This window comes from Octopus bimaculoides, unplaced genomic scaffold, assembly GCF_046866305.1.
Source record: "Octopus bimaculoides isolate indiv1 unplaced genomic scaffold, ASM4686630v1 contig203, whole genome shotgun sequence".
In the NCBI taxonomy this organism is placed as follows: Eukaryota; Metazoa; Mollusca; class Cephalopoda; order Octopoda; family Octopodidae; genus Octopus; species Octopus bimaculoides.
The window spans coordinates 4,956-31,000 of NW_028315453.1; the positions used below are offsets into that span (position 1 = coordinate 4,956).

A 26,045-nucleotide genomic window follows, 5' to 3' on the forward strand; every position below is an offset into this window, starting at 1 on the left:
AAGTTTTGAAACTTTTCATTTCTTTCTTTTTCTAGCATATTTCATTTAAAAGATGGAAGTTGATAAGAATATAAATAAGATTTTGCTTGGAGACACTCAATACATTCAAAAATATATTAAACAAAATCCACGGAAAGTAAGTTGTTCTGTTTAAAGTTTTCTCACAGTTGACTGTTATTTTATACACAATATTAAGTGTTCCTAAATAAACACAGGTCTTTCATTTCTAACCCTCATCACTAGAATTCATAAATATTTAGCCAAACCTTGAAGCATGTCAGAGTTGATGGAATGTGACTGAGAGGGAAGCCCATCATCACCCACTGCAATGGAGTGTTTTGGTAGGAAATACGTGTGTGTCTGTATGTGTATTTATACATTAATCTTTCTTCTTCATCTTTCTTTCTCTTTTATATCCCTTTTTCTCATCCAAGCATCTTCTTCCGTACTCTCTCTTCTCTTTCTTTCTTTCTCCTTCAATATATTTTACATGCCTACCTTTTCTGAACTTCAGATTAACAAAACTAATTCATGTGGACTGACATATCTGATGGCTGCCTGCAAAGTGGGCAATATAGATATTATGAATTTCTTAATCAAAGCCAGAGCTGATTTGGACATGAAGGACGAAGATAATAAAACAGCTTTTGATTATGCTGTGGAATGGTAAGTTCAGAATTAACCAAATCCTTCAGATTTGTTTCTAAATTTCTTCCAATTGCAGACAGGTTGAATATCCAAAGATGCCATAGTAGTGGCAGTGTGACATGAAGACAACATGATATTAGTAACAAACAACATCTTATTATTTTCTCCATGAATCCACTTTATTTTTCAATTATAAAAGTCATTTTGTTTATCTATTGTCGAAACAGAACTTTGTAAATTATCTTGTTTTGGAGATATTTTGAAATAAGAACAAAATAAGGAAAGTTCAAAGAGCTATTACTCTTGTCAGTAACAAGAAATTTCCCTCTTAGAATGAAAAACAGAATGTATAACACTTGTGCTAAACAGTAATTGTGGATAGATCTTGAATGCAGAAGACATGCGAAGACTAGAACGGAATGAAGGTAGTGTATTCCACTGGATGTGAAACATCAGTGTATATGTATGACAAAATGCAAATGTATTGAGAGAAGAATTGGGTATAAATGAAATCAGATGAAGTGTATGAGAGAGAAGACAGCACTGGTATGGTCATGTGATGTGTATTGAGGAGGACAGCTTTATAAAGAAGTGTCAGTCACTTAGGATGGGTGGAACTTATGGCAAAGGGAGACTTGGAATAGAATAGTGAAAGTTGATCTCAGGGATGACTGATAATATCTTGTGCCCAAGGAAACCCACCCATCTCAGCAAAACTGAATTTCAGAAATACAATATCTATATACACAATTAGACCATTTGTCTAATTTTCTCATCAAAACTTCTACTTCATCCCCTCATTTCCTATCACATATCAAAGTACATTATTCTACAACTGTAATTAAATGATTAGAGAACTACATATTTTCTTCATCTTTTCTGTGATAGCAGTTATCTTTCTCATCAGCCAGAACCACTTCACTTAACATCCATCCTTCATATTTAACATTGTCCCTCTCCACTCACATTTTGCAGTGATCACCCTTACCTCTTCGATGCTTCGAAATTATCTCTCTTCTTTCCACTTAATCTCTTCCTGTTCACTTCATATTACTACCATACATTTCTCTCTCTTCCTCCCAATCTTTCTCTCCACTCATACTCTTGTAGCCTACACCCACCACACCCACACACACACACATCATCATCTCCCTTTATCTCATCCTTCTCCTGTCTACTGAATTATCCTGTTGCTCTTCACCCTCCTATTCTGCCAATCAGCACCTAAACCCTTGACCTTCCTCCTAATTCATATGCGCCATTGATCACTCCTCTACCATTCACAACATTCATTCCTATACTATCAATTCCCAACCTTTAGTCATCACTTACTCTCACCTTTAACTTCCACTGGACTCATATCTGTCATTGACACTTCCTCCCTAAACCCTTGTTCCTCATCCTGCATATTCACACCCCTATCCCATTTCTAACTCCCCCTTACTTTCTCCATACACCCTTGCAATTTCTCCTTACACCCCATCAACCTAGCCACCCTTCCTGTTCTTTTGCTTCTAGAACATGTTGGAGTCTACCCAAAGCCTGACCTTCAGCATATAAGGCAAAGGGTGACTTTTGGCTGTACCTTATATATCAGAAAATATGATGTGTGTGTGTGTGTGTGTCTCTCTCTCTCTCTCTCTCTCTCTCTCTCTCTCTCTCTCTCTCTCTCATATCCATACTTACACTTCTGTATGTTTAATATTTATGTATTGAACATGAGTGTAGATTCAATATAATTCTTATGTCAATGTCTGTGATGTTTATATTTCTTACTTTCAGCAATAAACGTGATGCTGTGGCCTTTCTGATCTCCAAGGGAATCAATATTAACAAGCAGGACTTAAAAGGCAACACACCTCTCCATACGGCTGTGAAGAAGAACTATGTAGATGTAGTTGAAGTCCTGTTAAATGGCTCAGCAAACAACATTTTACAGGTTAGTGAGTGTATATGCATGTGTGTATGTATGTAGAGTTGGAAAGATCAGAATTCGGGCTATTTTTTAGAATACTAACACGACATGTATAAACAATTTTGGTTAGACTTGTATTTAGTTCCGATGGAATCTAAAATGTAGTTAATAGTACCCTAAAGAAGCAGCATCAGTAATCTTCAGCCATCCATTCAGTATGGCTTTTAGCAAACTTGATCCACTTCTACCAGTTTGTCTCAGAAATTATCAGCTTCTTTTGAGCAACCCAGCTGAACAGTCCAAATTCTTTGAGGCAGTTTCTGACAGTTTGTGGTGTAAAGCTGATGTCACTCTCATCAGATGATTGCTTGCAAATGTCGCCTGTTGTTAGCATTCGGTTACTTTCAGAGAGCCTATGAATTCGCTGATCCATCTGTACTGTTGTTTTTCTCGGAGCACCCGTTCTTTGCGGAAATTTGTATTGGCCAGTGACTTGGTCAAGCTTCCATGCTTGAACACAAGCCATTTTGCTGCATCCTAATTGTTTGCTAATGTTCACGGAGGACACATTTTGTTAATGAAGCAACGTGATCTTTGATCTAGTAACAGGCTGATATTACGACACTTTCTCATAGCGAATAACAATGTTCAATTATTAAACAAAACAGTGCAGTACGACCAGCCATACGACCACGCATTTGGTTTATTAATATGCACAATCTTGGTGCAGTCTTATATAAAATAACGTTGGTGCGATCTTAAATTTGTTTGGCCGACAATTTTTAATCATTTGAATTAATTGCACATTAAGATTATTCAAATTGTAGAAAGATATATAAAGCCTATATCGTTCAAAAGAGAAAACAATTCTACATAAACTGCAAAAAGTAAAATAATTTTATACAGTTTTGTTAGAAATAAATTAATGAAGGAAGAGAACTGTCTTAAACTTATTATGGCCGTATGTATGGATACATATACATATATACACACATATATATTGTTGTGCCTGGGAGAGTCATTCTCTTTTAGTGCCTTATTACTTAACACACTCACCGGTTAAGTTTCCACTCGTTTACTTGTTTTTTGTTAAATTTTCGTTACATCTTGCAACCTTTTCAACAGACGTTGACTCTGTCCGTTATTCGAGCCGTTTCCTTTTTATTTGCTTATGCACATATGTGTGGGTCAGTGTGCATGCACATACACATATGTATGTATACATCATGTGTGTGTGTGTATGTGTGCGTGCATGTGTGAGTGTAAATACAATATAAACACAATAGAAAGCTTATTTACTTACTCAAGGCCACCCATCATCATTCCACCTTACTCCTTATCTTCTGCTTCTGAATATTCTTTAAGACTTCTACACTTCCACTCCTAGCCACCATTTTTAGTATCTTTCTTTTTATTTTTCAGATAAATCAACAAAATAACAATGATGAGACACCATTATATCTGGCCAGTGCTCATGGACACACAGAGATTGTTGAACATCTACTGAAACAGCCTGATATTAATGTAAATATTGTGGATAACGATGGGGACACAGCACTACATTTCGCCTGTATGAAAGGACACCTAGAGACTGTTGAACATCTACTGAAGCAGTCTAGCATTAACGTAAATGCAGCAAATAATGATGGTGAAACACCATTACATCTGGCCAGTGCTGGTGGACACACAAAGATTGTTAAGCATCTGTTGAAAAAGACTGGCATTGACGTCCGTGTGGTAAATAAATCTGGTAACACACCTCTACATCGGGCATGTATAAATGGAGAGCCAGAGACTTTTAAACTTCTACTGCAGCAATCTGGAATGGTCGTCAGTGTAAAAAATAATTATGGTGACACACCTCTATCTCTGGCCTGTACTCATGGACACACATACATTGTTGAACATCTACTGAAACAGCCTGATATAAATGTAAATATTGGAGATAACGATGGGGACACAGCACTACATCTTGCCTGTATCAAAGGACATGCAGAGACTGTTGAACATCTACTGAAGCAGTCTAGCATTAATGTAAATGCGGCAAATAATGATGGTGAAACACCATTACATCTGGCCAGTGCTCTTGGACACACAAAGATTGTTAAGCATCTGTTGAAAAAGACTGGCATTGACGTGTGTGTGGTAAATAAATATGGTAACACACCTCTACATCGGGCATGTATAAATGGAGAGCCAGAGACTTTTAAACTTCTACTGCAGCAATCTGGAATGGTCGTCAGTGTAAAAAATAATCATGGTGACACACCTCTATCTCTGGCCTGTGGCTGTGGACGCACAGACATTGTTGAACATCTACTGTACCAACCTGATATAAATGTAAATATTGTGGATAACGATGGGGACACAGCACTACATTTGGCCTGTATGAATGGACACCTAGAGACTGTTGAACATCTACTGAAGCAGTCTAGCATTAACGTAAATGCGGCAAATAATGATGCTAAAACACCATTACGTCTGGCCAGTGCTCGTGGACACACAGAGATTGTTGAACATCTACTGAAACAGCCTGATATAAATGTAAATATTGGAGATAACGATGGGGACACAGCACTACATCTCGCCTGTATGAAAGGACATGCAGAGACTGTTGAACATCTACTGAAGCAGTCTAGCATTAATGTAAATGCGGCAAATAATGATGGTGAAACACCATTATATCTGGCCAGTGCTGGTGGACACACAAAGATTGTTAAACATCTGTTGAAAAAGACTGGCATTGACGTCCGTGTGGTAAATAAATCTGGTAACACACCTCTACATCGGGCATGTATAAATGGAGAGCCAGAGACTTTTAAACTTCTACTGCAGCAATTTGGAATGGTCGTCAGTGTAAAAAATAATCATGGTGACACACCTCTATCTCTGGCCTGTGCTCGTGGACACACAGACATTGTTGAACGGCTACTGAAACAGCCTGATATAAATGTAAATATTGGAGATAACGATGGGGACACAGCACTACATCTTGCCTGTATGAAAGGACATGCAGAGACTGTTGAACATCTACTGAAGCAGTCTAGCATTAACGTAAATGCGGCAAATAATGATGGTGAAACACCATTACATCTGGCCAGTGCTCTTGGACACACAAAGATTGTTAAGCATCTGTTGAAAAAGACTGGCATTGACGTGTGTGTGGTAAATAAATATGGTAACACACCTCTACATCGGGCATGTATAAATGGAGAGCCAGAGACTTTTAAACTTCTACTGCAGCAATCTGGAATGGTCGTCAGTGTAAAAAATAATCATGGTGACACACCTCTATCTCTGGCCTGTGGCTGTGGACGCACAGACATTGTTGAACAGCTACTGAACCAACCTGATATAAATGTAAATATTGTGGATAACGATGGGGACACAGCACTACATTTGGCCTGTATGAATGGACACCTAGAGACTGTTGAACATCTACTGAAGCAGTCTAGCATTAACGTAAATGCGGCAAATAATGATGCTAAAACACCATTACGTCTGGCCAGTGCTCGTGGACACACAGAGATTGTTGAACATCTACTGAAACAGCCTGATATAAATGTAAATATTGGAGATAACGATGGGGACACAGCACTACATCTCGCCTGTATGAAAGGACATGCAGAGACTGTTGAACATCTACTGAAGCAGTCTAGCATTAATGTAAATGCGGCAAATAATGATGGTGAAACACCATTATATCTGGCCAGTGCTGGTGGACACACAAAGATTGTTAAACATCTGTTGAAAAAGTCTGGCATTGACGTCCGTATGGTAAATAAATCTGGTAACACACCTCTACATCGGGCATGTATAAATGGAGAGCCAGAGACTTTTAAACTTCTACTGCAGCAATTTGGAATGGTCGTCAGTGTAAAAAATAATCATGGTGACACACCTCTATCTCTGGCCTGTGCTCGTGGACACACAGACATTGTTGAACAGCTACTGAAACAGCCTGATATAAATGTAAATATTGGAGATAACGATGGGGACACAGCACTACATCTTGCCTGTATGAAAGGACATGCAGAGACTGTTGAACATCTACTGAAGCAGTGTAGCATTAATGTAAATGCGGCAAATAATGATGGTGAAACACCATTACATCTGGCCAGTGCTCTTGGACACACAAAGATTGTTAAGCATCTGTTGAAAAAGACTGGCATTGACGTGTGTGTGGTAAATAAATATGGTAACACACCTCTACATCGAGCATGTATAAATGGAGAGCCAGAGACTTTTAAACTTCTACTGCAGCAATCTGGAATGGTCGTCAGTGTAAAAAATAATCATGGTGACACACCTCTATCTCTGGCCTGTGGCTGTGGACGCACAGACATTGTTGAACAGCTACTGAAGCAGCCTAATATTAATATAAATATTGTGGATAACAATGAGAACACAGCACTACATCTCGCCTGTATGAAAGGACACCTAGAGACTGTTGAACGTCTACTGAAGCAGTCTAGCATTAACGTAAAGGCGGCAAATAATGATGGTGAAACACCATTACATCTGGCCAGTGCTCGTGGACACACAGCCATTATTAAACATCTGTTGAAAAAGTCTGGCACTGACGTCCGTGTGGTAAATAAATATGGTAACACACCTCTACATCGAGCATGTATAAATGGAGAGCCAGAAACTGTTGAACATCTACTGAAGCAGTCTAGCATTAACGTAAATGCGACAAATAATGATGGTGAAACACCCATACATCTGGCCAGTGCTGGTGGGCACACAGACATTCTTAAGCATCTGTTGAAAAAGTCTGGTATTGACGTCTGTATGGTAGATAAACACGGTAACACACCTCTACATCGGGCATGTATAAATGGAAAGCCAGAGACTTTTAAACTTCTACTGCAGCAATCTGGAATGGTCGTCAGTGTAAAAAATAATCATGGTGACACACCTCTATCTCTGGCCTGTGCTCGTGGACACACAGACATTGTTGAACATCTGTTGAAGAAGTCTGGCATTAATGTTAATGTGGTGGATAATGATGGTGAAACACCACTATATGTTGCGTGTGCTAATGGACACACAGACATTGTTCAACATCTACTGAACAAGCCTGGTATTGATATAAATATGGAAAACAGTGATGGTGACACAGCTCTACACGGCGCCTGTGCAAAGGAACGCACAGAGACTGTTAGACTGTTACTGCAGCATCCTGGCATTAATAACAGTAAGATAAATAAATCTGGTAACACACCTCTAGATCTGGCAGTTGTAAGGTAAGTCCTCATTGGATCCGGAATATCCAAATCTCTTTCTTACCTTTCAATAATGTTTTGTTTTACTGAATCAATCATATCATAATCCCACCATGGGTCATCCTTCTACCCTCTCTCATACTGTAATGACACTGTAATCTACCACATTAATTAATCGTCTCCATAATTATTATTCTTGTTTTTGTCACCTGACTAAATCCTTTATTCCACCTCATCCCCCATACCACAACATTATAGGTTCAAATCCTTTCTCTTCTTTGTTTGATTCCACATAAACCCCCAACTACCCACTCTCTCTCTCTCTCTCTCTCTCTCTCTCTCTCTCTCACTATCTCTCTCTCTATGCCTCTTTTATAATGTCCCTTTTTCCTCTGACTCAGGGTTAAATGACGGAACCATCCCCTTACAGGATTTACTTTTGTTTTTTTTTTGTTCCAAGTTCAAATACTGCCAGAGTATCTATTGTCACTTTGGGGTCAATATAATCTATACCAGTGATATTCAGGGATTCTATCCTCTTCCTGCTTCTCATCACTGTAGGTATTTATTAATGACCCATGACATTTCGAGTTCAAATCCAGCTAAGGTCAACTTGCTGTTCGTTGTACCATAGAAAACATTGTGGTGTTTATTCAGATGTGTGTATATGATTCATTAACTGGTTAGAGTGTATATATCGATTATATGTATGTTTGTCTATATAATTATTGATGTAAATAGGTTGTAAGTAGCTCATTATATCTGTTTTCATTAATTACTGACCTAATAATTATTAATTATCTCAACCTCTATGATTTTCGTATTTTCTATATTTTTCTTTCCTCGTCCATTCCTTTCAGTGAACAATATGATGTGGTGACCTTGATGCTGTCCCAGGTTAGTTAACATATACATATTATATACACTCCCTAGTATTTTATCGATCTGTTCAATATTAATATCATTGAAAAATATAATAAAATGAAGAATTGTTGAGATTTGATAAGTGAGGAATATATTAATGTTATAAACTAATTTGAAGAATGGTTTGTATATTTATAACTAACTAGCAGTATAGCCCGGCTTTGCCCGGGATAAAGTTGGGATTATTAAGCTAATCAAGTTCTTTATTTCAAACCAAACTAAGTAAAATGATGTCAAATTTGGGCAGAATCACTGTTGCAACTGGAGCGCATGGGTTGGGAGTTTGATCAGCAGAGGTGATCAGGTTACACATGCCATCCCTTTGAAAACACCACCGCCATCATCTAACCCCTCTTTGCCCATGGGTTAGGAACCCTTCCAGCAAGGAAAATAGAATGACCAAAAGAGCTCCCGATTCTCTGTGTCAGAAGCGGTTCTGTTCAGATCACAATAAAGTCTTAAGTATATATATATATATATATATATATATATATATATATATATATATAAAACAAATAATAAATGAGTATATGCATATATACGTACAGGTATGTGCATACCTACGTCTACCTGTATACATAGGTGCATATCTGGGTACAGGACATTGCGAACAAAACGTAGACAAGAAAATAATAATAACCAGAGTACAGAAAACACACAAGCCACATAGAGAACATTTTCCTTCATCAGCTACTCCCGTTTTAACACCGGCATATATATATATATATATATATGAGAACACAGATGTTACGTAAGTAATGTTCGAAACTGCAGCAGTCCATAGATAATTCTTTATTTTGTATATTTCTCATTTTGTCCTGTTCTGACATTTTGCGAAATTTTTCTGGAGAACATTATTTTTCTTTGTGGCTGGGTCGTTGATGACCTCTTTCTAGCATATTGGATGTCCACCTAGTGGTCATCCCTTATACACGTGTAATACAATTTTTTCTGAATTTTCAGATTTTTTATATGCTAGGCCACTTGGTTTTAAATTGAATTAATATTCAATTTATCACCCTATCAATATATATATATATATATATATATATATATATATATATATATAAATATATATATATATATATATATATATGAGCAACACACACATACACATATGTACACCAATTGCATACATATTTTTTGTACGCATACATGTTCGTATGTGTGTGTGTGTGTGTTGCCCGTATATCAACAAAACACATACACACATCTTGCATTACATATATATACGGATAAATGATTTTAAATAAATATATTTTGGAAATGGTGATTTACGGTACAATACCTAGAAACATGATAATCAGACCACATGGGTTTGTTTACATCAATTCAGCAGTTTCCATAAAAAGTGTTGGGGAAGAACGCGAAAGAGATAGAGAGAGTGCACTCGCTCTCTCCCTCTCTTACACACATGCCAGTTATCTCCCTTTCTTTCTTTTTCTCTCTCCCTGTCTCGCACACACAGCAACATTACACACACACACATGCTGCTCTCTCACACTAACAAAAGAACTTCACATACACACCACACTTTCTGTCTGGCATACTCACTATAAAAAGAAAGCGTGTATTTCTTTTTGGCAACATGTGTTTTGTATGTAATGTTGGTGTGTGTGTGTGAGAAAGAAGGAAAGAAAGAAAGAAAGAAAGAAAGAAAGAAAGAGAGATAACTGGCATGTGTGTGTAAGGGAGGAAGAGAGAGATAGAGAGAGAGAGAGAAGGTATTTTTTTCTTTTTGCTTGTTGTTTCCTGCGTTTTTTTCTTTTTGCTTGTTAGCTGCCTACCACACAGACGCTGGCAAACAAAATGTAATACTCCTTTACCCTCCCTCTCACAAACATACAATTTCTCTCTCTCTCTCTCTCTCTCTCTCTCTCTCTCTCTCTCGCCTTCACGCGTGTACGCACAGATTTGACTTTGCTATGTCAATAAACTTCAAAATTGGTAAAAGTTTATCGATTATTACAGCTATACGCAGGAGAAAAACTTTGCTAAAATGCAGGTAAGGTCATGACAGATCTCCTCCTAAAATTGGAGCGACATGCGTGCTAATTTGTGGACGTGCATAAACTACATTCACGTACACACACACACAAACACACATCCTCTCTTTTACGTATATGTAGAGATTAATTTGTTCCCTTAAACACACCCATAGCAAGTTATATAGGGACCATATGGAAGGCTCACTTCACTGACAAACATCAAATGTACATGATCAGTTTGATCGAGTACCCAGTAGAAGGCAGTAATGACACAGTGATATCCACCCTGGTTTTCATGCAAATTTTCATTTTCTATTTTTGCTTCTACACAGGATTCAGTGAAATTGAATATAGAAAACCACGAGTATCTAACACTATTGCTTCAAGCTGTCTCTAACGGCGACTTCAGAATGGTACAGAAATTCATTTCTAATAGAGCAGATGTAAATGTGGCTGATGATGAAGGAAACAATTGTCTGGACCGAGCTATGATGAAACAGGAGTTCCATTCTGAGGGTGAATCGTCAAAACTTTTTGATGAGGTAAGTTTTAAAATTATTTGTAAATATGTGTGTGAGTGGATTTATTTATGAGAGATAGAAGAGAAACAGTCAGACATTGTTTGTCATGTCTCACTTCAAACTCATCAACCCCCTCCTCCATTATCATCAAGTAATCCAGTCTTTCTTGAGAACCCTAATTATATTATGTAACAAACAATTCTCCATTTCCTTCCACCTTCAAAGCCATGGCTCCCCAACTGTAGTGAAGGTAACCCATCTCGGATGTTGATCGTATAAACACAGCCATCACAGTGTGAAGGGAAGGTGACTTGTTGAAGGGAGGAGATATAGTTCCTAAATAAAAATGATACAGGGTAGAGGAGAGGTTTGTGTCACAGAACAGATGACAACCTGTATAGGGCAGTCCATTCTATGAAGGATTCTGAATAAACAGCTCTCTGTCATACTTCTTGTACACAACATGTATCCTCTGGCTTCTTGTGGACATGTATTAACAATGCTGAATGTTAGAACACTAGGGAATGGATGCAATAAAATAAGTTCCTTTTTATGTGTTCCTGTATTTTTTATGCACAACCACACACACACACACACACACATACACACACACACACACATATGAAAATACAAATACATCAATCATCTAACCATCAGTAGATCTAACAGTATTTACTGTCAAATTTTGCACACTTGGAGCAGCTCACAGATTCCCATTTGAGTAACGGTCTCTACAGATGTGTGACTGTATTTCAGTCAGTTGATGGCCATCTTTGTGTTGTTGTAATGTCTACTTTGGTAAGAAGATGTCCTGGCAGTCAAATGCCCATCTCCCTCCATTACTGGAATTGTCTGTCAGACTAACAGTTTCAACAGTTTATCAACAATAATGTGTTGGCGTGTTGCCTCAACCGTGACACCAATTCTTACTTCCTTTACTTCACCTTCATCATCCAAAGATGTTTCTTTATTAATTATGGAAACATTGTTGATATATTTGGATAAGTCTGTGTGGTGTTGGTTTTGTTACATCTGAAGAAATTGCTATTTCTTAGGTGTTCTCTGTTATTTCTGATATAACACACATGGTTTGTTGTCTTGTTGTTGTGTTCATCATCATCATCATCACCATCATCATCATCATTTAACTTCTGTCGTCCATGCTGGCAGGGGTTATATTTATATATACAATACTCTCCCATAAGTATTTCTCTTGCTATGTCCAGTTGTTTTCATCAAGCCACTTGCATAGATAGATTCTTGCTGGTTTGTTGTGTTTTGTGTTTTATTATTGTGATATTTGTTCCATTATATCATATGATGTTATGATTTTGTAATATTGTACTTGTCCTCTTATATTACATCATTTGTAATACTACAAGAAGTTCCAGCTTAGCAAAGAAGAAAAGCTTTCAAGCCAAGCAGAGGCTTGTCATCTGGCTGACAATGGAGCCAACTTTTATCACAGAAACGAATGGAATAGGGATACAAATTTAAAGGAAAAAATTAAAACACCACCACTGTAAGTATTTACTGAAAATGTCAAGATTGACCAGTGAGTTTTCTATTTTGTACATAATCATGTTCATATGTTTTCTTAAGTCTTAATTCTTCCAATATGTTATTCTGTGTTTTGACAAAAAAAACCACACAACAATTGTAACAAGAACAAGAAATAGAAAATACAGTCAAAGAATTCTATTTTCGTTACATTCATATTATTGGTTGTGTTGATTGTTATACTTCGCTCTGCCCTTCTGTTTCGGTTTAGTAGATAAGCACTTCTCCCATACAATTAGCCTCATACTCTGAAAATTTCTTTTCGCTATGCACCCAGTGTAAAAAAGATTTTAGTAGGCAGGCCCACACCTGAGACAGAGGTAGGATACTCATGTAGGGGAAACACTACATGTCTACTGGACGGCCACTGTAACATGGAAGCCATTATATACGAGGCAGAGACAACAGCCATAGAAGTAAATGGTCAACAAAACATGCAAAAGTATGTGGGAGAAACTAAAGGCTCTTTGAGAACCCGCTATAAAACACCCAAGTCCACCTTCAACATCTCTGACAGACTTAACGCCACAACCCTGACCAAGCATGTTTGGACTTTGAAAGAAAGTGCCACTGAGCACAGCATAAAGTGGAAGATGCTAGGGAAATGTAAATAGTACTTCAAAACCAATAGGAAGTGCAGGTTACGCCTGGCTGAGAAAAGAGCTATTTTAAAGAGCACCCAGCACCCATGCATTTACCTGAAAAGAAGAAGTGAAATTTTTAATCTTTGCTTCCATGAAAGGCAGTACATCCTATCATACCTGCATGCCCCATCATGACTATAATCACCAGTTTCACAGCTTTGGCCTTCTGCCAATACCTTGGAGTCTGGTAAAGAATTTGACCTGAGCATACACTAACACACCCACAAACATGCACACCCCAACACAGCAGACTCCTACAAAAGACTGTTTCCTCCAATAAAAACTCCCACATATATTGTACCCCTTCCCATACCACATGCACACATAAAGGCCCCACGAACTTCACCAGTGCCTAAAAGAAAGCAAACACACTAACAAACACAAACGTGTATACCCACACTCCCTGAAAAGGTCACATATACAGCACCACTGCACAAATTCCATTTCCACAACACCAACATTAAGGACACACACGTTTCCCACAAACTTTTCCAGAAAACTCTTTCCGACTTGCAACATGATCATCCCAGTGGCGATGTTTTGTTGTCAAGGGACATAACACTTAATTTAATCCCCTACTCATTTCGTTTCGTCATCTTTTTCACAGTAATCACAAGCAAGAAGTGCTTATACTGACCGCCTGCAATAGAGGACAATCGCCATATTTCATTCCTTGACCGAATGCCTCTGATTTTCGATTTGATATCAATCATTTCGATGTTCAATTCGGAAATCCTTTATTGAATATCCGTAATTTCCCTCGGGGATGGGCTGCTTTTGTTTGACAGCAAAAGTTGGAAAACACACACAGGTCAGACTCTAGTTTGTTAGTTGGACCATTTCCTGTATTCCATCCATCATAGAACCATTTTGTACCTTTTATTGTACTGGGATCCTCAAGAGGTTACTTGTACATTGAAGGCAGATAGAAGCATGACTTTTACTGCATTCAACTCATCAATTTTCAAAAGGGTTCTCAGGTTTTCATCATCATCATCATCATCATCGTTTAACGTCCGCTTTCCATGCTAGCATGGGTTGGACAATTTGACTGAGGACTGGTGAAACCGGATGGCAACACCAGGCTCCAATCTAATTTGGCAGAGTTTCTACAGCTGGATGCCCTTCCTAACGCCAACCACTCAGAGTGTGTAGTGGGTGCTTTTACGTGTCACCCGCACGAAAACGGCCACGCTCGAAATGGTGTCTTTTATGTATAAACATATATTTATGCATCAATCGAAAACAACAGGAATACTAAAGGAAGGCTGGAATTTAAGACAAGAGAAAACCAAAATGTCTCATGCTATGTATTTAAAAATTCCTGAGTAGAACTTATCATTATTACCACCACCTTTGAAACTATTTTGAATAGTGAATTTAGTAACCTTGTATTAGACAGGTTAAGCTATTTATTACTGCTGCTAAATTTTCTACAGCCATCTTCACATTTCATGACTACCATTGGTGTCCATCAGGTACCGAACAAGGATTTTGGGTTATTTATGCTGTTTTTTTACTTAATTTTTGAGAGTGGTCAGGTTCATTTTTAGTATTCTCATTTGTGAGAGCAGTTGAGTTTATTTCAGATATTCTCATTTTAAAAATAATCTCTGCCAGATATTTAGTCGCATTATTTGTTACATTTAGTCTCTCCAGGTAGGGGTTTTCAATTAGGTCATTTTTAGGTGCACCTTTGTGTATTTTCCCATTTTTTTGTGCCTGGAGACATGTAAAAATTTTCCTAGAAATCTGGAATAGTCCACATAGACATATCAAAGTAACAACTCATTCTGAATATATATATTTTTAATATTTAATTAAAAAAAAAAAAAAAAAAAAAAAAAAAATTTTTCTTTGCAGAAAAATGAATAAATCTTAAAACGTGATGACAGCACTATCTTCAGCAAACCTGTTTTAAGAAATTATTGTTTTAAAAGTTCTGCATCATAAAACAATTGGTTAAATGCATCTGTATTTGAGTTGTTGTTTCAATTGTTTTCAATGTAAATCTTCTGTTTCATCACTAATTTTCTTACTGAATCTCATTTAATACATTTTTGTCAATGCAAAGGACTTGACATCTAATACTTTTTACAGATGCAATCAATTTTTTTCTACTAAGTCTAAGGACAATCTTCACAGAAAATGAGTATAACAAACTAAATAAACACTCATCATGCAGATGGTGTCTAATAAACAATTTTACACTCCCACCTCCACTACACCAATCATTTACTTAGTGATTCTTTCTTCACTATGTCATATGTAAGTGCACATAAACACAAGTAGGCTTAACGCATATATTTACATAGAATACATGTAAATATATACATTAAGCTTGTATCTATCTGCATTTCTATTTTCATATCAGTTTGACAGGGATTATTCTTATAGCAAACTTTTGATGCCAGTGGCACCAGTTCTGAGCACTGCTGAGACCCCCTTCGGTCATGAAAATTACCCTCTGAGGCACAAGTCCGGGCAAGGTTGTTTATGGAAAGCCAGCAGTCGCCCATGCATACCGGCCTCCCCTCTCCATGCCACCAGTGTTATCCAAGGGAAAGGCAAAGGGGCCGATACAGCTTGGCACCTGTGACGTCGCAACTCATTTCTACAGTTGAGTGAACTGGAGCAATGTGAAATAAAGTGTCTTGCTCAAGAACACAACATGCAGCCCGGTCCAGGATTCGAACTCACAACCTCGTGATCGTAAGATCGACACTCTAACCACTGAGCCATGCGCCTTCACTCTGAGCACTACTCAGTAGATATCATCACAATGCTTAATTTGCATTTTCCTACACACTGTATATATATATATATATATATATAATGTATGTGTGTGTGTATATTAAGCAATGAAATTCCAAGTTAGTCTGACTTTCACGTCCTACTACTTGCAACTTCTACAATTCCACAATACCGAAACAACTAGCGCTTTCATGCATTATGCAATCATCAGGTTTACGAGGGGGTACCAAAAAGAAACCGGAATTTTGCAATATTATTTAATTCACTTAGTTTTGCATGTTTATACTTTTATCCTTTTCAAAGTATTCTCCGTTTCAAGCAATACATCAGTCCAGATGCATTCTCCACTGTTTGAAGCAGTCCTGAAACTCTTGCGAAGTAATGCCTTTTAACACTGCCTTCATTTTTACTTCACCTCTTCCACATCTGCAAAATGTTTTCCTTTAAGGACTTTTTTCATTCAAGGGAACAAAAAATATTGCAGGGAGCAAGTGGGGTCATGCCATGTTTAGTCAAAAACTATCTCACACTCAAGGTGGTGTGTGCAGGTGCATTGTTGTGATGAAACTGTCACTCTCCATTTTGCCACAGGTTGGGATGGTTTCATCTCACTGTATATCGCAAATGTTTCAGAACTGCCAAGTAAAATGTCTGGTTAACAGTTTGACCAGGAGGAACTAATTTTCTGTGTGGACAATTCCTTTCACATCAATGAAACAAATCAGCATTATTTTGACACTGGTCATGGTGACATTGAATGCTTCCAGTGACTTGATTGCTGCTTCGTTTTTGGGTTGTAGCCATAACACCACCTTTCGTCACCAGATGTTCTTTCATTTCACGACACACATTCAGTCATGACTGCTTTCAATCTTCTTTGAGCAAGTTAGGCACAAATTTTGCTGCAACTCTTTCCATTCACAATTCCTTGCTCAAAATTCATTGGCAGGAGCTCCAGGACACGAGTCACATCAATAAGTTTGTCAATTGTTTGGTGACAGTCAGTCCTCCAAGGTCAGTTCATGAATTTTCATGATGTTAATGGTCACTCTGAACAAGGCTGGTCTTCAAGCAACAAGTGACCAGTCCTAAAGCATGAAAAACCATGTGTAAACTTGTGTTTTGCTCATGACAGCATCCTTGTAAGCTGTTTGAAGCATGACAACTGTTTTGACCACTGTTTTTTTCCAGCAGAAAACAGAATTTCACGGAAGCATGCTGTTCCTTTGTTTCAGCCATCACAAAAATCGATGAACAGGGGAGAAGCATTTCAAAACAAAAATGCACCATGTGACAGTACAATTTCACATGATGCCACCAGTCAGCAGACTGATGCCCAAGGGTTGCATCAAGTGGTTTCTAACAGTAGAAGCCTGAACCACAACAGGCTTGTCCCACAGAAAACGTTTCCTGTTACTTTCGGGTAACCCTTCGTATGTAGTGACAATTGTGTTCCACAATTGATAACTGTTGTCAATTGTGGAACATGACAGCCACGACATAAACCTGATGACTGCATAATGCATGGAAGCACCAGTTTATTTCAATATTGCAAAATTGCAAAAATTGCAAATAACAAAATGTGAAAATCAGACTAAGTTGGAATTTCATAGACTGATATATTCTTCTATACACAATCATACAAACTCAGATAATATATATATATATATATTTATAAAGATACAAAAATGGGACAAGAACGCAAAACATCCAGACAGTTAGGTGATACAAAAAAGGGACAACAAAACATTCAGACAGATGAATACATTCTAAAAATAAACAATCGCATCCTCAAAAATCTCAAAGCTAATAGATAATGCATGATTAATTAAAAAAAAAAAAAAACATTGTATATAATAAGCATTACATTTGATTGCTAAAGGTATAAATCATCATCATCATTTAACATCTGCTTTCAATGCTAGCATGGGTTGAACGATTTGACAGAGGACTGGCGAACCAGATGGCTACACCAGGCACCAATCTGATCTGGCAGAGTTTCTACAGCTGGATACCCTTCCTAATGCCAGTACAGCAATGCTGGTAACGATCACACTCAAATGGTGCATTTTATGTGCCACCGGCACAGAAGCCAGTCAGCTGCTCTGGCAGCGATCACGCTCGGATGGTGCTCTTAGTGCTCCACTGGCACGGATGCCAGTCATCGAATTTGCGAATTTGATTTGATTTCGATTTCACTTGCTTCAACAGGTCTTCGCAAGCAGAGTTTAGTGTCCAATGAAGGAAAGGTACGCATGAGTGGGCTGGTTACACCCCTGGCAGAGGCCACGGGTTATGGTCTGACTTGTCTTGCCGGGTCTTCTCACGCACAGCATATTTCCAAAGGTCTCGGTTACTAGTCACTGCCTCGGTGAGGCCTAATGTTTGAAGGTCGTGCTTCACCACCTCATCCCAGGTCTTCCTGGGTCTACCTCTTCCACATGTTCCTTCAACTGCTAGGGTGTGACACTTTTTCACACAGCTATCCTCATCCATTCTCACCACATGTCCATACCAGCACAGTCATCTCTCTTGCACACCACAACTGGTGCTTCTTAGGTTCAACTTTTCTCTCAAGGTACTTACACTCTGTCGAGTATTCACACTGACATTACACATCCAGCAGAGCATACTGGCTTCATTCCTTAAGATAAATGACTGGGGGCTGTAAACTACAGGTAGATATATGGCTGAGAACTATAAACTAGTTAAATACATTAATTACTGAGAACTATGAATTACAATTACATACACCAGTTATTGAGGACTGCAAGCTATATATAGATAAATACAAACATTGAGAAATGTATGCTATAGACAGATACGTGATTAGAAGTGACGAACTATAGATGCATATCTGTCCACCACCCATATCATGTTACTCCCTCTTCTGAATCATGATGTCTGAGTACGGAAGGAAAGGACCGCTTCATATGTCAGTATCTGATCAGCCGTCTACTTGCCCCCACCTAAGCTGTTTACTATCACTATTACTCCCTCTCTTTCACCCACATCTATCATTCTCTTTCCATGGCCATCTCAACTATCCATCACCAATGATCTTCCATACTAACTCACACTACCTCCCCCTTCCATATCATTAACCACCACTCCTCTACCATGGGTCACTCTTAACTGACATCCTCATACTCACTCATCATTCCTACATCTATCAGTAGCTCTCTCTCTCTCTTCTATCTGCTACTACTCTCTTTCTCTCTTCACTACACATTACACCTCTAGCACTATCCTATTTCTCCTTGCACTTCTGCTAATAACCTCCTTCTCACCCACATCCCTCTTTTGCAAATGCTCTCTCTTCTGAATGAATGGAGACAACATAGAACAATGATGCCCTGTGACACAGCAAACTCACAAGTACTGGTGTTATGATAAAGTTCATCCAGTACACTTGGTCAAGTGGTGGACACAAGGAGACATAAGGTTGAGAGTACTCCTAGTTTTGCTTCAGTAAGGATATAAGAACTTCTTTAGTGTTGCTGATGCACTAAATACACTTGGTAAAGTGGTTACCAGATATGTGGAGACATTATAGGGAGAAGGGGTCTTCTTAGTCATGGCGAGAGCATGACAACTTCTCTGGTGTTGGTGTCAAGAGAAAAAAAACTACACCTAGTATTTGGTAAAGTGGTTGCTGTTTGAAAGAACAGCCAACTATAGAAATCATGTCAAATGGAAATGGATAAGGGAGGCAAAGTCCCATGGACAAGCTTAGGGGAGTAGTAGCATTAAAGTGGAACTGAATAGAAGTGAGATGATCATTCAACCCATGGAAAGTGGACATATAAAGGTAATAACAACAATGATGATGATAATGTAGCAAACTCATAAGAGGCGGAGAGAGAATGTAAGTTTGTTTGCCTGAACATGAGAAATTATTGATTTCTCATTGGTTAAAAATTACTGCCCACATGCGAATTATGAACTTCGTTGAAGAAATCTTTCACGGGGTTACGGTTCTATGATTCGTGTATGAGTAGTTACAAAATCCCTGATTTTCGGCAAAATCTCCAGTGATCGTTGGATGTTACTAAACTCCACGACACTCACCCTTTTGAATGGTTCTTAGGACATTGTTCTAGAGTTGTGACCTGTTTTGTTACATATTGTTCACCCAAGCAAGAAGCCATGACATTTTTATCTTATCTGTCTATCCACACAATTTAAAATCAAATGTCTAAATACAGAGAACTTGTTAAACAGATTAGGTTTTTTTCAGAAGAAATTGGCTCTCTACTCGAATTGAAATATATTTCTGGAATGTATGTAATTCATTGTGTGTAAAGCAATTTTTATGATGTACTAGAGTCAAGACATATATTTAACAATATGTATGTGAATGCCTCACACACACACACGTGCGAGTGTAGAGTTCATATACACAAACATTTGCATTTATGTAATTATTTAAAAAAGGCGTTTTTTATGTACTCTTACTGGTCCTTGTAGTGTTTCATAATATTCTGTACTCTAAACATGTGCTCAATGCAATATTTCTTACAAATGAATGTTATCAGTGGCATATGGTTATGCTTTGTTCCACAGATGTCTGCTGTGTGAAGTTAATGATGCTACAGTGATGTTTCATCCATGTGAGCACACTGTTACATGCAACGATTGCTGTTTAAAGATTGAGCGTAAAACTTGTCCCGAGTGTCGACAAGTTATAGCTGAGAAAAGCGGATTCGGTAAGAATACTATTTGATGATCTGTCTGTTTGTCTCATTGACTCCATGATCTTCGTGTTATTGTGTAGCGTGTCAGGTCTGTCATAAATGTAGCAGATTCATGATAAAAAGTTTTCCAGATATCTTTCCTTATTGAAACTATATCAATCACCTCATCCACCAAACTTTGTCTTCATCCAAATACAAGGCTTGCTACTGACTGCAAGATAAGACTAATGAGGAATACTGCAAGTTAAACGGTGACTAACAGAAATATCAATAAAACTCCAGAGTTCTGTCAGTAAATGTCAAGTTTTTACAATCAATTGTGAGTGACTAGAGGCGACTAATGATTTATCAGTATTTGTGAATCTGATAAAGACAATGTTACTTACAAGAACATCAGAATCCTTTTTGGTAAAATTGGAGATTCAAATGAGAAAATTTCAACTGAGAGGTTAAAGAACAACATTAGAGACTTTGATTGCTTAATTAATTGTTTTATGTTGCTGTGAATGTTTATTTGGTGAAAGGTGGCATCGATAGTTTCAACATATTTTGCAAAGTTATCCTCCAGAAATTCTTCATGGTTTATTATGGTATGAAAATATCAAACAATAATAGTAGTCCAATGCTTGATATGAGATGTCATCTCTTATTAAGGTACGTATCCATAATGTCTCTGGTTAGGACATATATTGTTGTGATAAATAAAAATGATTTACAATTTTACATATAAACAAAGTATTTATGTTCTCGTATAAAATATACAAAGAGGAATAAAATAGGAATTCCTAATGTGATTTGAACACATAACTCTTTGTTTGTAACCATGTATAATTAACAATTGCTACATGGTTTGAATGACAATTACCATCCATATTTATACTTGTTCTTATTGGTTTTTAGATTATATTAATGTTAATGCAGGCACACTTTTCTGTGTCTTTTAACTTTTGGTTTTATCTCCGTTCTTACGTTTAAATTTGATCTTGGGACCTGGTCATTGTTATTTGACTGATAAAAGAAATTATTGTTAGTATTTGGTACTGGACCTGGTACCATTTTTCTGTGATTGCTCATGGAACTACCATAATATCAACTATTCTCAAATACAATCTATATAGTTATATAGATAACTGGCAATCCATCGGTTAGGACGATGAGAGATCCAGTTTGTTAATCAAGGAAACAGGTTGGTCATGAAAGTAACGTGAAAGTGGCTGAGTACTCCACATATATATGAACCCTTAATGTAATACTCAGGGAGATTCAGCATAACGCAGAATGTAAAAAGGCCGACCCTTTGAATTACTGGTAGAACTCACTTTTGTCAGCTGAGTGGAGGGGAGGAGTGTGGAATAAAGTGTCTTGCTCAAGGACACGATATGCCACCAGGAATTGAAATCACGACCTTATGACCACAAGCCAAGTACCCTAACCATTAAGCCACACATCTTCTCAATCTATATAGATATCATTATAATGATGATCACACATCCCTTTGCCAGATTATATACAATCTATATTTTTGTTTGAGTCTCAGTTCTTCTAAATCATTTCAAGTAGTTTCACTACAATAACGCATGGATGAACAGTTTTGTGTAGTTGATGAGATTTTGTGCAAGTGTACTGTAGTGTTTTAAGACACCTGTCATTGTCTTCTGCTCCAACTGGGTAGAATTATCAAGGAGGCTGACTAGCATTGTAATGTCTTCAGATATTTCTTAAATCAGAGAACATTCTGGTGAAGTGTGATGTGGTCAGTTAAGATTAAAGATTACAACCAACAACCTTCAACAAAGAGATCAGGTGTATGTTTATTTCATTTGAAGTAGTGTGTCATGTGTTTCTGGCAAGACATTTGCAGAACCAGCTTGGTTGACATTGGAATTAAGCAGAAAATGAGAAGAATGTTGGTTTGCAAAGTCTAGAGATGTGAGGACAAATGCCATGCCATTGATTTGGCACAGATATAAGAAAGGAAAGACAAAACGAAGAAAAGAACAGTGACATCAAGTGATAATTAAATGTGATAATTACTACATTATTTGATTATGGAGGATATCTTAATAGAGAAATGAAGTTTAGTTTATTTTGCTGTGAACCTTAATATTGAGTCATTACATGGGGTCACTATAGAAAGTATAAAAATGCTGTCCAAAACCACAGTGGCCACCAGTTGACCATTGATGATGGGAATGTCTTACAATAATAAAATATAGACCATTAATAGAGACAGTGAAATTATATTATGATGTGTAAAATTTGGAAATATTTATTTCAGAGTCCATAAAACTGGAGGTGAAGCATCTCAATAGAGTGTCGATGATGTTAGGGAATCAATGGCAGCAAGTTGGTGAGTATAAAATACCTAATTGATTCTTATACATTTTTGCATTCACTTGTGCGCTTGTTTGTTAGAATGATTGAGAACAGTTTCCATTCTTTTAATTTCCAATTGAAAGTTTAGCAGTAAAGTAATTCTATTCAAGAAACTTCATAAAATCAAGGTTTGCATGGTTGGTAAAATGGATTAATTAGAGGACACAAAAGATTTAATATTCTCTTTTAAAATAGGGATTTAAAATATGTTGTTTATGTATAAACAGGTGAGTTAATGGCTATGATTTTGTTTCTTTACATTTTTACTATGTTCACTGATAGGTTGTTGTTGAGACAGATATCTGCCTCAATTTGGCAGGTTTCTTCAAACGAAAAGTGTTCCAGGAGTGACATCATTCTTTCTCTGAGGAGAAGAGACCCCCATTATCAAATGCTACATCTTTAACCCAAGAGTGTGAATTTTCTGTGACATGTTGTAGCCCTTCCCCTGACCAGTCTATATCTATTGTGGTCCTTGAGCCACAGGTCAACCTATAGTCTTGTCTCTAAACAGACAGTCCCACCCTGTTGATTGTTTTCATGGGTGGATTGAACTCAGCATTGTATGTTAATGAAACACTCACAAATTATGAAATGATTACTATGTTTTAAATTTTGGAAAAAAGATTTTGTAAGGGATTATAATATTATTCATGCATAAGAAGCTCCCATATTTTTTTAACCTAATTTTTGACAAAAAATGGTTCCTTATACATGTTAAAATAAGGTATCCTAACAAAAGATGTTCCATTTCTCATTTGAAATCCTTTCATACCCTTTTATATTACAAATATCATTTGGAAAGGCATGAACATCACAATATTCCATTTCTCCTCGTGTGAATGGGTAAGAACAGAAAGTATCATTTATACAAACTTCCCATTATTTACAACAATGTCTTGTACCTCCCCATTATACTTGTTTACATCTAAGTAGACTGTCCTGTAGTGAGATGTATTTATCCTCTCAGTCAGCTGATAGAAATGATTTATCTAAATTAAGAGAAGACATCATTTATGACACGGTCAACTTGTTACATGAGATTAGAATGTTACAGGAAAGAATTGCAAGATGAATTCTTTAAGCTGAGCCACTTGACTGGAGACCAAGGAACTGACCAAAATTGAGACGGTTGGATAATATCTAGAGTCTTAATTAGTCAAGCTTGAGAATCCAACTGGATAGTAAGACGAAGGTAGCTTCTGATAGGAGCCTTTGAAGGGGGTGCCTGGGGACTCTACCCCCACAACCCTTTTATGAATAGAGGGTAGAGAAAATGGATGGATGGATGGATGGATGAGATAATGTGACTCTTTGGATGGTGTTAATTGATTCTTTAGGTTTTCATACCCACATAACCATTTCTCCTGCCATCTCTTTACCAGAAATTCTCTCAAATATAATTTTCAATACTTTTTAAACAATTTCTCCATTTCAACCCTTTATTTCAATCTTTTTGTTATCTTTTAATCACCATTCCTAGAAATAGAGAACAATGTCTTATAGTTTTCATTTTTCTTACCTATTGTTTAATTTCTCTCCTGACATAATTGTTGTTATATTTATTACAATCTACAATATGCATCTTTTATTTTATTATTGAAATTTTTGCAATTATTTATTATGTTTGTATGTTTTGCAGGAATTGAATTAGGACTTAAACAAATTGAGCTGGATATTATCAAGGCTGACCATCCATGTGATACTATAGGACAGAGCTTCCAGATGCTCAAAAAATGGTTCAAGAAGTGTAAAACAAATGAACGCACATTCAAAACACTCAGAGACGCTTTTGAATTATTTCACTGTTATGATGCACTCAAATGTCTAGACAGTGTAAATGTTTAGTCTCAGGTCAACCAAATAGAGACCTATGATCAAATGCACTCCAGCCATGACCATCCTGTCTTTATCCTTCATGTAGATGAGCCAGAAACATATTGTCCAGTGTATTTTTCCTTAAAGTGACAAGGTATGAATTGTGGTGGATTTGGCTACTACTTCTAGCAGATCTATCTACCACAAAGAAATCCCTTTGCTGATATGGCTCACTTTGTTTTGTTTTGGTTTAGGGCAGGCCTTCCAAAATGGGGGGTGGCTCCACAAGAAATCAGGGGGTTGTGAATGCAATTAAGAATTATTTTCATTTTATATTCTAGCTTTAGGATTAATATTTACTGATTGTTGCAGATTTTCCCGAAAAAATAAAACTTGGTGCTTCTACACTTAAAAATACATACAAAAAATTTTAAATCCCAACATAAAACTGTGTTAAAAAATCTTGTCATTTTGGAAATAATGACACAACATTTGTTTATTTTAATTCCATGTGAGTGTAGAAAAGCCACAATGACCCCCTTCTTTCCAAATAACTTCAGATAATGAAAATGAACCCGTTTTTTCCCTACAATACTTCATACAACTGAACTTTTATCGCATTTTAATTTGCAATTAAATCTCAAGATTTTTGCATCGTATACTCAGATGAAATTGTATGTAAAACGTTTGAAACCTCTGAGAAGGACTTCCTTTGGCAATAAATTTATGTGTCAGGAAACTCTCCGAAGCAGAGTCAAGTGAAAATAGATAGGAAGACTTGTTATTGTAGTATTTTTTTTTTTTTTTTTGTGATAAACGTGAAGAAACTTGGTTGTTGTGAAATTAAATTTTTTAAAATATTTAAATTAGATCAAAACTCTTTATACAGAAATTACTATTAAAAATTATTTGTATCAAAACAAATTATTTTGTATGAAACTTTTAATAAATGTACTCTAAATAAATTGATAA

At 37.0% G+C, this 26,045-nt stretch overlaps 1 protein-coding gene across 3 annotated transcripts; it reads left to right on the forward strand.

Annotated features, from left to right (window-relative positions):
* Window positions 1-26,045, forward strand: LOC106883302 (uncharacterized). 3 transcript variants are annotated; one of them, XM_089346831.1, is made up of 10 exons: window positions 1-136; window positions 515-666; window positions 2,431-2,587; window positions 3,986-7,812; window positions 8,652-8,688; window positions 11,036-11,245; window positions 12,607-12,746; window positions 20,749-20,891; window positions 23,158-23,229; window positions 24,898-26,045. In XM_089346831.1, exons 1-10 carry the CDS (start codon window positions 53-55, stop codon window positions 25,101-25,103), a joined length of 5,028 nt encoding a protein of 1,675 aa, XP_089202957.1. In that variant the 5' UTR covers window positions 1-52; the 3' UTR covers window positions 25,104-26,045. The 3 variants fall into 3 exon arrangements, with proteins under 3 accessions (XP_089202957.1, XP_089202958.1, XP_089202959.1); XM_089346832.1 differs by having other exon boundaries at window positions 12,610-12,746; XM_089346833.1 differs by lacking the exons at window positions 20,749-20,891; window positions 23,158-23,229; window positions 24,898-26,045 and adding an exon at window positions 15,292-15,427.